The sequence below is a fragment of the Rana temporaria genome (assembly GCF_905171775.1).
Source record: "Rana temporaria chromosome 1 unlocalized genomic scaffold, aRanTem1.1 chr1b, whole genome shotgun sequence".
Classification (NCBI taxonomy): Eukaryota; Metazoa; Chordata; class Amphibia; order Anura; family Ranidae; genus Rana; species Rana temporaria.
Genome location: NW_024404400.1, coordinates 4,115 through 22,335, shown reverse-complemented (window position 1 = coordinate 22,335; position 18,221 = coordinate 4,115). Strand labels below are relative to the sequence as shown.

The 18,221-nt window shown below is 46.5% G+C and overlaps 1 protein-coding gene across 1 annotated transcript in view; it reads right to left on the bottom strand.

Annotated features, from left to right (window-relative positions):
- LOC120921515 (carbonic anhydrase 9-like) overlaps positions 1 to 17,645 on the bottom strand; it is a gene marked incomplete at its 5' end in the record, with an annotated part of 100,347 nt that extends 82,702 nt beyond the window's left edge. The window contains 1 exon segment of the mRNA XM_040333996.1: positions 17,616 to 17,645. Coding sequence (XP_040189930.1) covers positions 17,616 to 17,645 — 30 coding nt within the window.
- Between the last annotated feature and the right edge of the window lie 576 nt (positions 17,646 to 18,221).

The following is an 18,221-nucleotide window of genomic DNA, read 5'->3' as shown; positions in this document are numbered from 1 at the left end:
TGATAACTACCTGGCGGATTTTGAGCGACAATGTAACCTGCACCGAATAGCTAGAGGAGAGTGGGTTGCAATATTGTCAGGCAAACTGTCAGGCAAAGCTTCTGATGCTTTCCGGACCGTGCCAGATCAGGATATCCATAGCTACGCCCGGGTTAAAGAAGCGCTCCTGGCTCGTTATGCAGTAACCCCAGAGTCCCACCGACAGAAGTTCAGGGACTCACGCAAAACCACTGAAGACTCTTATGCGGAATGGGCATGCCAGTTATCCCTGTCGGCCTCTAACTGGGCTAACAGCAGCCAGGCCACCACCGCAGAGGACATTTTGCAACTAATGCTCCTGGAGCAATTTTACAATCACATCCAGACGGATGTCAAAGATTGGGTGAGAGATCGCAGGCCCATGACTCTACCAGAGGCCGCGAAGTTGGCGGATGAATATGCGGATACTCGCAAGACAAACCAGGTCACACCACGGGTACAACCTCCACAACCAACGGCGCCCTCACACCCACCAGCCGCTAGATACCAACCTCCTAACAGACCGGTGACATCTAGCCCTCGCTATCATCGCCAGGAGGACAACGAACAACGTTGCTTCCGGTGCAAACAGCTGGGTCACTTCAAGCAGAATTGCCCCATGAATGACAACACCAGGTCAAATTGGTCTCAACCTGGGTACCGCCCACCAGCAGCAGCCCATTGTGTAGACTCGGCTTGGGATCCCCAGGAGCGGGGTCGGGAAGAACCATTGGGCACCCCTTACGAAGCCCTCATGGTACAATCTGTTATTACGGACAACAGGGAACACCATTGTCAGCTGGTCATGGGCGACAGCCATGAGCCGGAGGGGCCTTGGAGGGGGCTGGGCAGCAAGAGGCACCGCCAGCTACCCTCCAAGAAGAAGAGGTCCTGGAAGCCGTATAACAAGCTGACCTGGGAGGAGAAGAAGCGACTGGAGGAGATGGAATCGCAGCGGGCGCCCCAGATGCGGGCCGAGATGTTCGCCAAGGGCCCACCGGTGGCCCCTTACACCACCACCCAGTTCCTGATGATGAAGGACCACATGGAAAGCCTGCAGGACATGAGCAAGCAGGACCCCCCCAGGCTCCATGAACTGGAGATGGAGCTGGAGAAGCTCCAAGAGGAGAACCGGCGGCTGCGGAGGGAGCAGGGGGTGGCTGACCTTATGGGGCTCTGAGTCCCCTCTCCCCCTCCCCCCCGGACTCTGAGCACCAGTGCTACAGCATTTCAACAAATATAACTTTTTCTTTTTATGAATCACCTGTGATTGTCACTTCAGAGCCATAACCTGCCCCCTCCCATAGCGGGACACCTAGACGGCGGCGCACAGACCCATTCGCTGTCTTCACACTGACTTCTGGTGACTCTGCAGATCGCACAAAGACTTGGGGACTGACCGGCTTGTGATCTGACGACCCGGTGAGATACCTGAGTCTGAAGCAGTTGCCAAGGGAGGTCAGTCATGCCAAACGGAGTTAACCTCGGACTAAAAGCTCTGAACCCGTCAACCCTACTGGACCAGGGAAGGTCCAACCGGGTTTTCCGGAGCAGGGAGAAAAAGGGGGGCCATTGTGATACATTTGCCTATATGTCTCAGTTTACTGCTCCCTGCTAGCCATGGGTAGAGGTAGAAAGGAATTTCATGTGATTCATTCCTCTGACAGGTTATTGACGTGCTAATGTCCCCTCACTATTCTAAAGGTTAATTGATCTATTGTGTTGTGTAAAGAAGATCTGTGTTTACCCTTAAAAGATGTGTATTGTATCATCAGGCTAAATGATTAGAGAAGTAGTATGTTAATTATTCTGATTGCTTCAGTGTAGTAATTAACTCCACTGATGTCTTTATCTAAAGAAACGTGTCTGCATGGTCGGCTCCGACTTGTCTCCTATAATCTGTATGGGAAACCCCACTGTGTGAGGGGGGCGTTCCTAACAGGCTGTAACCACATATAAGCTGAGTTTTTGTGTCAATAAAGTGTCTTGGTTCCAGCATCCAGTCTTGACTCATGTGTGGGGAATCCTGTGATGTTCTTGTATGGAGAGGAGGGAATGCTTGACGGGGATATCATACCGATACCGTCACAATATATACAGGCGACAGTATACAGGTGAGAGTATACAGGTGAGAGTATACAGGTGAGAGTATAAAGGTGAGAGTATAAAGGTGAGGGTATACAGGTGAGAGTATAAAGGTGAGAGTATAAAGGTGAGGGTATACAGGTGAGAGTATACAGGTGAGAGTATACAGGTGAGGGTATACAGGTGAGGGTATACAGGTGAGGGTATACAGGTGAGGGTATACAGGTAAGGATATACAGGTGAGGGTATACAGGTGAGGATATACAGGTGAGGGTATACAGGTGAGGGTATACAGACCCCCAAATAGAGATCTTTGTCTTCTGGAAATGATTGGACACATTGATATATATATATATACAGGTGAGAGCATACAGGGGGTATATACAGGTGAGGAGTATACAGGTGAGGGTATACAGGTGAGAGTATGCAGGCGAGGGTATACAGGTGAGAGTATACAGGTGAGGGTATACAGGTGAGAGTATACAGGTGAGGGTATACAGGTGAGAGTATACAGGTGAGGGTATACAGGTGAGGGTATACAGGTGAGGGTATACAGGTCAGAGTATACAGGTCAGAGTATACAGGTAAGAGTATACAGGTGAGTGTATACAGACCCCCCACATAGAGATCTGTGTCTCCTGGAAATGATTGGACACATTGATATGTATACAGAAGGTACAGACAGGTGTGTATAGGTGAGGGTATACAGGTGAGGGTATACAGGTGAGAGTATACAGGTGAGGGTATACAGGTGAGGGTATACAGGTGAGAGTATACAGATGAGAGTATACAGGTGAGAGTATACAGGTGAGAGTATACAGGTGAGGGTATACAGGTGAGGGTATATAGGTGAGAGTATACAGATGAGAGTATACAGGTGAGAGTATACAGGTGAGAGTATACAGGTGAGGGTATACAGGTCAGAGTATACAGGTGAGAGTATACAGACCCCCCACATAGAGATCTGTGTCTCCTGGAAATGATTGGACACATTGATATGTATACAGAAGGTACAGACAGGTGTGTACAGGTGAGAGTATACAGGTGAGGGTATACAGGTGAGGGTATACAGGTGAGAGTATACAGGTGAGGGTATACAGGTGAGGGTATACAGGTGAGAGTATACAGGTGAGGGTATACAGGTGAGGGTATACAGGTGAGAGTATACAGGTGAGGGTATACAGGTGAGAGTATACAGGTGAGGGTATACAGGTGAGTGTATACAGACCCCCCCACATAGAGATCTGTGTCTCCTGGAAATGATTGGACACATTGATATATATACAGAAGGTACAGACAGGTGAGGGTATACAGGTGAGGGTATACAGGTGAGGGTATACAGGTGAGAGTATACAGGTGAGGGTATACAGGTAAGGGTATACAGGTGAAGGTATACAGGTAAGGATATACAGGTGAGGGTATACAGGTGAGGGTATACAGACCCCCAAATAGAGATCTTTGTCTTCTGGAAATGATTGGACACATTGATATATATATATATACAGGTGAGAGCATACAGGGGGTATATACAGGTGAGGAGTATACAGGTGAGGGTATACAGGTGAGAGTATGCAGGCGAGGGTATACAGGTGAGAGTATACAGGTGAGGGTATACAGGTGAGAGTATACAGGTGAGGGTATACAGGTGAGGGTATACAGGTGAGGGTATACAGGTGAGAGTATACAGGTGAGGGTATACAGGTGAGGGTATACAGGTGAAGGTATACAGGTCAGAGTATACAGGTCAGAGTATACAGGTAAGAGTATACAGGTGAGTGTATACAGACCCCCCACATAGAGATCTGTGTCTCCTGGAAATGATTGGACACATTGATATGTATACAGAAGGTACAGACAGGTGTGTATAGGTGAGGGTATACAGGTGAGGGTATACAGGTGAGAGTATACAGGTGAGGGTATACAGGTGAGGGTATACAGGTGAGAGTATACAGATGAGAGTATACAGGTGAGAGTATACAGGTGAGAGTATACAGGTGAGGGTATACAGGTGAGGGTATATAGGTGAGAGTATACAGATGAGAGTATACAGGTGAGAGTATACAGGTGAGAGTATACAGGTGAGAGTATACAGGTGAGAGTATACAGACCCCCCACATAGAGATCTGTGTCTCCTGGAAATGATTGGACACATTGATATGTATACAGAAGGTACAGACAGGTGTGTACAGGTGAGAGTATACAGGTGAGGGTATACAGATGAGAGTATACAGGTGAGAGTATACAGGTGAGGGTATACAGGTGAGGGTATACAGGTGAGAGTATACAGGTGAGAGTATACAGGTGAGAGTATACAGGTGAGGGTATACAGGTGAGGGTATACAGGTGAGGGTATATAGGTGAGAGTATACAGATGAGAGTATACAGGTGAGAGTATACAGGTGAGAGTATACAGGTGAGGGTATACAGGTGAGGGTATACAGGTGAGAGTATACAGGTGAGGGTATACAGGTGAGGGTATACAGGTGAGAGTATACAGGTGAGGGTATACAGGTGAGGGTATACAGGTGAGAGTATACAGGTGAGGGTATACAGGTGAGAGTATACAGGTGAGGGTATACAGGTGAGTGTATACAGACCCCCCCACATAGAGATCTGTGTCTCCTGGAAATGATTGGACACATTGATATGTATACAGAAGGTACAGACAGGTGAGGGTATACAGGTGAGGGTATATAGGTGAGGGTATACAGGTGAGAGTATACAGGTGAGGGTATACAGGTGAGAGTATACAGGTGAGAGTATACAGGTGAGAGTATACAGGTGAGAGTATACAGGTGAGGGTATACAGGTGAGGGTATACAGGTGAGGGTATACAGGTGAGGATATACAGGTGAGAGTATACAGGTGAGGGTATACAGGTGAGGGTATTCAGGTGAGAGTATACAGGTGAGGGTATACAGGTGAGGGTATACAGACCCCCCACATAGAGATCTGTGTCTCCTGGAAATGATTGGACACATTGATATGTATACAGAAGGTACGGACAGGTGTGTACAGGTGAGGTTGGGTTTATAGATGGAAGGTGTGTTCTGTTATTGTACGCTTGGGATCGATTGTAATATTCGGTTACTCATTAACAGTCTCAGATTTTATTCTGGTGAAATATTAACCCTCGCTGATCCCGGTCTGAGGTCTCAGGTGGCGGCTCAGTGTCACCATTGTAGTCATAGTAGGAAAAATATTTTGCTGGGTCTTATCAACGGCCAGGGGAATATTTACCCCCCACCCCCTCTTCTCGTGTCATCCGTTTCCTCCATGTCTAGCAGCAGATTGGTCACCCGGATTGGACTTGACCCTTCTACCCCGTGTGTGGCCCATCACCCCCATCATCCTCCATGTCTAGCAGCAGATTGGTCACTTGGGGGTCACATGACCCTTCTACCCCCTGTATGGCCCATCACCCCCATCATCCTCCATGTCTAGCAGCAGATTGGTCACTTGGGGGTGACATGACCCTTCTACCCCGTGTGTGGCCCATCACCCCCATCATCCTCCATGTCTAGCAGCAGATTGGTCACCCGGATCGGACTTGACCCTTCTACCCCGTGTATGGCCCATCACCCCCATCATCCTCCATGTCTAGCAGCAGATTGGTCACTTGGGGGTGACATGACCCTTCTACCCCGTGTGTGGCCCATCACCCCCATCATCCTCCATGTCTAGCAGCAGATTGGTCACCCGGATCGGACTTGACCCTTCTACCCTCATGACCAGATCAGGCTACATCAACCGGAGACTCTTCTGTGGGACACCGGAGACTCTTCAGCGGGACACCGGAGACTCTTCTGTGGGACACCGGAGACTCTTCAGTGGGACACCGGAGACTCTTCTGTGGGACACTGGAGACTTTTCTGTGGGACACCGGAGACTCTTCTGTGGGACACCGGAGACTCTTCAGTGGGACACCGGAGACTCTTCTGTGGGACACCGGAGACTCTAATGTGGGACACCGGAGACTCTTCTGTGGGGCACCGGAGACTTTTCTGTGGGACACCGGAGATTCTTCTGTGGGACACCGGAGACTCTTCAGTGGGACACCGGAGACTCTTCTGTGGGACACCGGAGACTCTTCTGTGGGACACCGGAGACTCTTCAGTGGGACACCGGAGACTCTTCTGTGGGACACCGGAGACTCTTCTGAGGGACACCGGAGACTCTTCTGTGGGACACCAGAGACTCTTCTGTGGGACACCGGAGACTCTTCTGTGGGACACCGGAGACTCTTCAGTGGGACACCGGAGACTCTTCTGTGGGACACCGGAGACTCTTCTGTGGGACACCGGAGAATCTAATGTGGGACACCGGAGACTCTTCAGTGGGACACCGGAGACTCTTCTGTGGGACACCGGAGACTCTTCTGTGGGACACCGGAGAATCTAATGTGGGACACCGGAGACTCTTCAGTGGGACACCGGAGACTCTTCTGTGGGACACCGGAGACTCTTCTGTGGGACACCGGAGAATCTAATGTGGGACACCGGAGACTCTTCAGTGGGACACCGGAGACTCTTCTGTGGGACACCGGAGACTCTTCTGTGGGACACCGGAGAATCTAATGTGGGACACCGGTGCCCGATTTGGAAGAAGATTATGAGACCGTGTTCTGTCAAATAAGCCAACTAGTCAGAAACTCCAACCACGTCACTTTAGGTTTAACCGTTAGTAATTGGAGATTTTGATGAATTGATGTTCGGACATCCGAATCCAGTCCAGTGCCGGATATTATGGGCCAGATTCATGAACAATGGCGCAGATTTGCACCGGCGTGGCGCATCATTTTTAGACTACACCGGTCCAGCGCGGAGAGGCAGTTAGGGGATTCAAGAAACTTTTTTTGTCTACGATGCCCCAGCGGGGCGGATTTTAGACGGCGTAAGGCGGGGTAAGACCAAATGGGAGTCACCCTATGCTAATGAAGTGCCGACCGTGGCGCAGGGGTCACGCCGGGGCGCATCTTAGACCGCACATGCTCAGTGACATCCAGGGGTAAATGCCCCAATCTGCACATGCTCAGAACTGCGCCCCGGCGTGATCCCTGAGCTACGCCGACCCACTACCAAAGCCCAGTCCATGAATCAGTCCAGACTTCCGCCCTGCAGGTGCAAATGTACTGAAGCTTTTTTTTTCTAAGCTAGGTGGTTTGCATTGTGGTGGGGCAGTTATGGCTGATGAGGAATCCTCAGGGGGGCAGATGACCAGCCCAGAGGAGAGGGCTGTAATTATTGAGGGCGTCTCCCAACATGGGGACCGCCTCTATGTGTTGTCCAGCAAGTGTTGTTGCTCAGGTCGTCTGTAACGCTGCTGCTTTAGCTGCTCCCCCGATCTCCTCCTGCTCCCCCGATCTCCTCCTGCTCTCCCGATCTCCTCCTGCTCTCCCGATCTCCTCCTGCTTCCCCGATCTCCTCCTGCTCTCCAGCTGACCTCTGCAAGCTTGGTGCAAAGTTACCCCTGCTTTTATGAGGTGTAACTTGGCGCCGGAAATTTCAGCTCCACTCACCGGGAGTAGCCTGCGCCGGTCAAGCTTAAGTTGATGAATCGGCCCAAAAACCTCATTTGCATATTTAAAACACAAAAACCATGGCCGCGCCAGATCCGACCAGCGTAAATCTGCGCCAACGCCGCGCCGGCGTGGAAAGGTTACACCGAGGCGATGAAGTCTATTTGGAGGCGTATTCTGGTTCTCTGGGTAAGGCGCAGCGATCCGCCGGCGCAAATCTGCACTTACGCCGCGCATCTCCCAAAAAAACGGTGTAAGTGCTTCATGAATCTGGCCCAGTGAGTCCATTGGTCAGACTTCTGCTGACACGCCCCCCCTGCACAGCATGCCTGTCCCCCATTGGTCAGACTTCTGCTGACATGCCCCCCCTGCACAGCATGCCTGTCCCCCATTGGTTAGACTTCTGCTGACACCCCCCCCTGCACAGCATGCCTGTTCTCCATTGGTCAGACTTCTGCTGACATGCCCCCCTGCACAGCATGCCTGTCCCCCATTGGTCAGACTTCTGCTGACATGCCCCCCTGCACAGCATGCCTGTCCCCCATTGGTCAGACTTCTGCTGACACGCCCCCCTGCACAGCATGCCTGTCCCCCATTGGTCAGACTTCTGCTGACATGCCCCCCCTGCACAGCATGCCTGTCCCCCATTGGTCAGACTTCTGCTGACACGCCCCCCCCCCTGCACAGCATGCCTGTCCCCCATTGGTCAGACTTCTGCTGACATGCCCCCCTGCACAGCATGCCTGTCCCCCATTGGTCAGACTTCTGCTGACACGCCCCCCCTGCACAGCATGCCTGTCCCCCATTGGTCAGACTTCTGCTGACACGCCCCCCCTGCACAGCATGCCTGTCCCCCATTGGTCAGACTTCTGCTGACATGCCCCCCTGCACAGCATGCCTGTCCCCCATTGGTCAGACTTCTGCTGACACGCCCCCCCTGCACAGCATGCCTGTCCCCCATTGGTTAGACTTCTGCTGACACCCCCCTGCACAGCATGCCTGTCCCCCATTGGTTAGACTTCTGCTGACACGCCCCCCCTGCACAGCATGCCTGTCCCCCATTGGTTAGACTTCTGCTGACACCCCCCTGCACAGCATGCCTGTCCCCCATTGGTCAGACTTCTGCTGACATGCCCCCCTGCACAGCATGCCTGTCCCCCATTGGTCAGACTTCTGCTGACACGCCCCCCCTGCACAGCATGCCTGTCCCCCATTGGTCAGACTTCTGCTGACACGCCCCCCCTGCACAGCATGCCTGTCCCCCATTGGTCAGACTTCTGCTGACACCCCCCTGCACAGCATGCCTGTCCCCCATTGGTCAGACTTCTGCTGACACGCCCCCCTGCACAGCATGCCTGTCCCCCATTGGTTAGACTTCTGCTGACACCCCCCTGCACAGCATGCCTGTTCTCCATTGGTCAGACTTCTGCTGACACCCCCCCTGCACAGCAATTTACTAGGAAGATCAGTGTACTGCTGTTCCTTTACCTCCTGCTGACCCCCCCCCCCCCGCAGTCTCCTCCCCCTGGCTTTCTAAACCTTTTTATACAGCTGAGGACAAAGGTCATGTGATTTTATTATAAATACCTTATATATATATATACTGTATACAGGCACTAGAGTGGGTATATATATATAGGGCCAGATTCACGTATCCTGGCGTATCTTTGTGTGGGCGTATCCTATTTACGCTCCGCCTCCGCAACTTAGACGGGCAAGTTCCGTATTCACAAAGCATTTGCTCCGTAAGTTGCGGCGGCGTAGCGTAAATGGGCCGGCGTAAGCCCGCCTAATTCAAATGTGGAAGAGGTGGGCGTGTTGTATGTAAATCAATCGTGACCCCATGTAAATGACGCGCCTAACGAACGGCGCATGCGTGCGCATGCTCAGTATCATGTCAAATTTACTCCATAAGATACGCCAGGCCCAATGCCTGTGACGTGAACGTAACCTACGCACAGCCCAATTCACGTACGACTTACGTAAACAACGTAAAAAGATACGCTTGCCGACATCCACTTTGCATTGGCTGCGCCTCATATAGCAGGGGTAACTTTACGCCGGACGTAAGCCTTACGTAAACGGCGTAGCGGGCACAAGTACGTTCGTGAATTGGCGTATCTACCTAATTTACATATTTGACGCGTAAATCTACGGAAGCGCCCCTTGCGGCCAGCGTAAATATGCACACAAGATACGACGGCGTAGGAGACTTACACCGCTCGTATCTTGGCCAAATCTATGCGTAACTGATTCTAAGAATCAGGCGCTGAGATACGACGGCTCACATTCGGACTTACGACGGCATACGTGGAGATACGCCGTCGTAAGTCTGCTGTGAATCTGGCTCATACTGTATACAGACACTACAGTGGGTATATATATATATATACTGTGTACAGACACTACAGTGGGTATATATATATATACTGTATACAGACACTACAGTGGGTATATATATATATACTGTGTACAGACACTACAGTGGGTATATATATATATATACTGTGTACAGACACTACAGTGGGTATATATATATATACTGTATACAGACACTACAGTGGGTATATATATATATACTGTATACAGACACTACAGTGGGTATATATATATATATACTGTGTACAGACACTACAGTGGGTATATATATACTGTATACAGACACTACAGTGGGTATATATATATATACTGTATACAGACACTACAGTGGGTATATATATATATATACTGTGTACAGACACTACAGTGGGTATATATATATATACTGTGTACAGACACTACAGTGGGTATATATATATATACTGTGTACAGACACTACAATGGGTATATATATATATACTGTATACAGACACTACAGTGGGTATATATATACTGTATACAGACACTACAGTGGGTATATATATATATACTGTGTACAGACACTACAGTGGGTATATATATATATACTGTATACAGACACTACAGTGGGTATATATATATATACTGTATACAGACACTACAGTGGGTATATATATATACTGTATACAGACACTACAATGGGTATATATATATACTGTATACAGACACTACAGTGGGTATATATATACTGTATACAGACACTACAGTGGGTATATATATACTGTATACAGACACTACAGTGGGTATATATATATATACTGTATACAGACACTACAATGGGTATATATATATATATACTGTATACAGACACTACAGTGGGTATATATATATATACTGTATACAGACACTACAGTGGGTATATATATACTGTATACAGACACTACAGTGGGTATATATATATATACTGTATACAGACACTACAGTGGGTATATATATATATACTGTATACAGACACTACAGTGGGTATATATATATATACTGTATACAGACACTACAGTGGGTATATATATATATACTGTATACAGACACTACAGTGGGTATATATATATACTGTGTACAGACACTACAGTGGGTATATATATATATACTGTATACAGACACTACAGTGGGTATATATATACTGTATACAGACACTACAGTGGGTATATATATATATACTGTATACAGACACTACAGTGGGTATATATATATATACTGTATACAGACACTACAGTGGGTATATATATACTGTATACAGACACTACAATGGGTATATATATACTGTATACAGACACTACAATGGGTATATATATATATACTGTATACAGACACTACAGTGGGTATATATATATATACTGTATACAGACACTACAGTGGGTATATATATATATACTGTGTACAGACACTACAGTGGGTATATATATACTGTATACAGACACTACAGTGGGTATATATATACTGTATACAGACACTACAGTGGGTATATATATATATACTGTATACAGACACTACAGTGGGTATATATATACTGTATACAGACACTACAGTGGGTATATATATATATACTGTATACAGACACTACAGTGGGTATATATATATATACTGTGTACAGACACTACAGTGGGTATATATATATATACTGTATACAGACACTACAGTGGGTATATATATATATACTGTATACAGACACTACAGTGGGTATATATATATATACTGTGTACAGACACTACAGTGGGTATATATATACTGTATACAGACACTACAGTGGGTATATATATACTGTATACAGACACTACAGTGGGTATATATATATATACTGTATACAGACACTACAGTGGGTATATATATATACTGTGTACAGACACTACAGTGGGTATATATATATATACTGTATACAGACACTACAGTGGGTATATATATATATACTGTATACAGACACTACAGTGGGTATATATATACTGTATACAGACACTACAATGGGTATATATATATATACTGTATACAGACACTGTGACGGACTTTTTACCTATATGCTTCAGTTTAATCCTCCCTGCTCGTTTAAGGCTGTTAATTGTAATTACTCTTCTGCAGCTAGCCCTGTTTCAAATGCATTGTGACGGACTTTTTACCTATATGCTTCAGTTTAATCTTCCCTGCTTGTTTAAGGCTGTTAATTGTAGTTACTCTTCTGCAGCTAGCCCTGTTTCAAATGTTAATTGTTCTAGCCCTGTGTTTACTGGTTACTGTGATTAGATAAGTGGCTTGTGTTAATTATGCTGATTGCTTCCTTGTGATAATTATCTCTCTATATGCGGTGCCGAACCGGCTAGCTACTGAGTAGTTCAAAGAAATATCTTTATTTCAAAGGAGCTGTATTGAAGACCCCCCACTGTGTGAGGGGGGGGGCGGAGATTTGTCATTGTAACAGTTTTGGAAATGACATATAAGCTGTGTGTGATAACATTAAAGTCTGTGTTGTTCAAGCAGTAAGCTGGTCTCATGTGTGGCTTTCTGGGCGATTCCAGGGATATCCCTCCTCGTGGAATATTGGGGTGATTTTCGTTATGGGAAGAAGGGAACGTTGACGGGGATATCATACCGATACCGTCACAATTGGTTGGTAGCAGTGGGATTTTCCCTTCTATTCCCCTTCACACCCGGATTCCAAGCAGACACTGGAAGAACTACTGGAAGTTCGTGGAAGGATTGCTAGCAACAAAACCAAGCGGGTCATCATAGCAGAATCAATGGAGCTAGACCAGGACGGGATTGCAGCAACGCCAGCAGTACAAGAGATGGATACACCAGTGATTCAGGAGGAGGAATCGCCAGCCAACAAGCTAATGAGAGAGAAGCTAGCGTGGTTCGGCCCGAACCCAACGCCAGATGTGGTACTGAAAGTGATGGACATGTTAGTAAACGCAGAGCTACAGAAGGCTAAATAAATAAGAGTCGCAGAGCTACAGTTAAAACTGGCAGCAGTCCAACAAGCAGCCGCACCTTCTACGAACAGTGAGTACAGCACAGCAGACGCAAGGAAGATTCCGTTTAGCGCTTTTAAAGCTTTTGATGAAAAGGACTGTGAGATTGATAACTACCTGGCAGACTTTGAGCGACAATGTAACCTGCACCGAATAGCTAGAAGAGACTGGGTCGCAATATTGTCAGGCAAACTATCAGGCAAAGCTTCTGATGCTTTCCGGACCGTGCCAGATCAGGATATCCATAGCTACGCCCGGGTTAAAGAAGTGCTCCTGGCTCGTTATGCAGTAACCCCAGAGTCCCACCGACAGAAGTTCAGGGACTCACGCAAAACCACGGAAGACTCTTACGCAGAATGGGCATGCCAGCTGTCCCTGTCGGCCTCTAACTGGGTTAACAGCAGCCAGGCCACCACCGCAGAGGACATTTTGCAACTAATGCTCCTGGAGCAATTTTACAATCACATCCAGACGGATGTCAAAGATTGGGTGAGAGATCGCAGGCCCATGACTCTACCAGAGGCCGCGAAGTTGGCAGATGAATATGCGGATACTCGCAAGACAAACCAGGTCACACCACGGGTACAACCCCCACAACCAACGGCGCCCTCACACCCACCAGCCGCTAGATACCAACCGCCTAACAGACCGATGACATATAGCCCTCGCTACCCACGCCAGGAGGACAATGAACAACGCTGCTTCCGGTGCAAACAGTTGGGTCACTTCAAGCATAATTGCCCCATGAATGACAACACCAGGTCAAATTGGTCTCAACCTGGGTACCGCCCACCAGCAGCAGCCCATTGTGTAGACTCGGCTTGGGATCCAAAGGAGCTGGGTCAGGAAGAACCATTGGGCACCCCTTACGAAGCCCTCATGGTACAATCTGTTATTACGGACAACAGGGAACACCATTGTCAGCTGGTCATGGGCGACAGCCCTGAGCCGGAGGGGCCCTGGAGGGAGCTGGGCAGAAAGAGGCACCGCCGGCCACCCTTCACGAAGAAGAGGTCCTGGAAGCCGTATAACAAGCTGACCTGGGAGGAGAAGAAGCGACTGGAGGAGATGGAATCGCAGCGGGCGCCCCAGATGCGGGCCGAGATGTTCGCCAAGGGCCCACCGGTGGCCCCTTACACCACCACCCAGTTCCTGATGATGAAGGACCACGTGGAGAGCCTGCAGGACATGAGCAAGCAGGATCTGATCCGTGAGTACATAGAGCTGGAGGAGTGCATAAGCCGCATGGAGGAGGAGAACAACCACCTGAGGTCACAGCGGGCTGACCCCCCCAGGCTCCATGAATTGGAGATGGAGCTGGAGAAGCTCAAAGAGGAGAACCGGCGGCTGTGGAGGGAGCAGGGGGTGGCTGACCTTATGGGGCTCTGAGTCCCCTCCCCCCCCCCCGGACTCTGAGCACCAGTGCTACAGCATTTCAACAAATATAACTTTTTCTTTTTATGAATCTCCTGTGACTGTCACTTCAGAGCCATAACCTGCCCCTCCCATAGTGGGACACCTAGATGGCGGCGCACAGACCCATTCGCCGTCTTCACACTGACTTCTGGTGACTTTGCAGATCGCACAAAGACTTGGGGACTGACCGGCGTGTGATCTGACGACCCGGTGGCATACCTGAGTCGGGAGCAGTTGTCAAGGGAGGTCAGTCATGCCAAATGGAGTTAACCTCGGACTTAAAGCTCTGAACCCGTCAACCCTACTGGACCAGGGAAGGTCCAACCGGGTTTGCCGGAGCAGGGAGAAAAAAGGGGGCCATTGTGACGGACTTTTTACCTATATGCTTCAGTTTAATCCTCCCTGCTCGTTTAAGGCTGTTAATTGTAATTACTCTTCTGCAGCCAGCCCTGTTTCAAATGCATTGTGATGGACTTTTTACCTATATGCTTCAGTTTAATCTTCCCTGCTTGTTTAAGGCTGTTAATTGTAATTACTCTTCTGCAGCTAGCCCTGTTTCAAATGTTAATTGTTCTAGCCCTGTGTTTACTGGTTACTGTGATTAGATAAGTGGCTTGTGTTAATTATGCTGATTGCTTCCTTGTGATAATTATCTCTCTATATGCGGTGCCGAGCCGGCTAGCTACTGAGTAGTTCAAAGAAATATCTTTATTTCAAAGGAGCTGTATTGAAGACCCCCCACAGTGCGAGGGGGGCGGAGATTTGTCATTGTAACAGTTTTGGAAATGACATATAAGCTGTGTGTGATAACATTAAAGTCTGTGTTGTTCAAGCAGTAAGCTGGTCTCATGTGTGGCTTTCTGGGCGATTCCAGGGATATCCCTCCTCGTGGAATATTGGGGTGATTTTCGTTATGGGAAGAAGGGAACGTTGACGGGGATATCATACCGATACCGTCACAGACACTACAGTGGGTATATATATACAGTATACAGACACTACAGTGGGTATATATATATACTGTATACAGACACTACAGTGGGTATATATATACTGTATACAGACACTACAGTGGGTATATATATACTGTATACAGACACTACAGTGGGTATATATATACTGTATACAGACACTACAATGGGTATATATATATACTGTATACAGACACTACAGTGGGTATATATATACTGTATACAGACACTACAGTGGGTATATATATACAGTATACAGACACTACAGTGGGTATATATATATACTGTATACAGACACTACAGTGGGTATATATATACTGTATACAGACACTACAGTGGGTATATATATACTGTATACAGACACTACAGTGGGTATATATATACTGTATACAGACACTACAGTGGGTATATATATATATATATACTGTATACAGACACTACAGTGGGTATATATATATATATACTGTATACAGACACTACAGTGGGTATATATATATATATACTGTGTACAGACACTACAGTGGGTATATATATATATATACTGTGTACAGACACTACAGTGGGTATATATATATATACTGTAAACAGACACTACAGTGGGTATATATATATACTGTGTACAGACACTACAGTGGGTATATATATATATACTGTATACAGACACTACAGTGGGTATATATATATACTGTGTACAGACACTACAGTGGGTATATATATATATATACTGTATACAGACACTACAGTGGGTATATATATATATATACTGTGTACAGACACTACAGTGGGTATATATATATATACTGTGTACAGACACTACAGTGGGTATATATATATATACTGTATACAGACACTACAGTGGGTATATATATATACTGTGTACAGACACTACAGTGGGTATATATATATATACTGTATACAGACACTACAGTGGGTATATATATATACTGTGTACAGACACTACAGTGGGTATATATATATATACTGTATACAGACACTACAATGGGTATATATATACTGTATACAGACACTACAATGGGTATATATATATATACTGTATACAGACACTACAGTGGGTATATATATATATACTGTATACAGACACTACAGTGGGTATATATATATATACTGTGTACAGACACTACAGTGGGTATATATATACTGTATACAGACACTACAGTGGGTATATATATACTGTATACAGACACTACAATGGGTATATATATATATACTGTGTACAGACACTACAATGGGTATATATATATATACTGTATACAGACACTACAGTGGGTATATATATATATATACTGTGTACAGACACTACAGTGGGTATATATATATATACTGTATACAGACACTACAGTGGGTATATATATATACTGTGTACAGACACTACAGTGGGTATATATATATATACTGTATACAGACACTACAGTGGGTATATATATATATACTGTATACAGACACTACAGTGGGTATATATATATATACTGTATACAGACACTACAGTGGGTATATATATACTGTATACAGACACTACAATGGGTATATATATATACTGTATACAGACACTACAGTGGGTATATATATACTGTATACAGACACTACAGTGGGTATATATATACAGTATACAGACACTACAGTGGGTATATATATATACTGTATACAGACACTACAGTGGGTATATATATACTGTATACAGACACTACAGTGGGTATATATATATACTGTATACAGACACTACAGTGGGTATATATATACTGTATACAGACACTACAGTGGGTATATATATATATATATACTGTATACAGACACTACAGTGGGTATATATATACTGTATACAGACACTACAGTGGGTATATATATACTGTATACAGACACTACAGTGGGTATATATATACTGTATACAGACACTACAGTGGGTATATATATACTGTATACAGACACTACAGTGGGTATATATATATATATACTGTATACAGACACTACAGTGGGTATATATATATATACTGTATACAGACACTACAGTGGGTATATATATATATACTGTATACACAGACATAGTGGATCTCCGGACAGGTAAGTGTCCTCAGAAGCTCCAGGAGTCGTAGATCTGTGACAATTCCATCCCGTTATTTATCATTATATTGGATGCAGCAAAAGAAGTGAGACTCCATGGTAGGCGGGGCCAAGGTGGGCCCTTCATTGGTAGATAAATATCTCAGTTCTGTGTGAAGGAACAAAAAAACTCACCAGTGTAGCTCCAGTGACCATGAGGAGGACCTGTAACCAGACAAGACACAAGATCAGCATTCTGATTGGATCTCAGAGTTACCACCCCCCTCCCCCTCACTCTGATTGGCTGTCAGGAGGAATATGGGCCATGCTGTATAGAGGGGGAGGAGTTTTGGTCCTCTCTGTACAATATGGACCATTCATGGATCTCACCTTCAGTTCTCTAATCTCTGATTGGCCACCACATAGTCCTCCCTGACTGACATCTCTGATTGGATAACTCCATCATGGATTGGCCGAGTCACCCGCCCACTGCTCTCCTCTTATCCCGTATGGACCGGTCCTTAGAACCTCGTATTTCTATCCTATACGGACCGGTTGCCCCTCGTGTACCAGACATTATACAATTCCCTTCATCCATGTAGTAGGAGGGCCGGCCTGATTGGATAGACATGGACAGTGTTTGGGCGTGACCCTCATATTAGACGGTTTTGGTAAATTGGATCATGTATGGGCAGACTACCAATATCGGGGTCACTTACCTACACAGGGAGACACATGACAACATTGATTACTCCTGGGGCCCCAATTCTGTCATTACTTCACGGGGGAGATGGGGGGAGG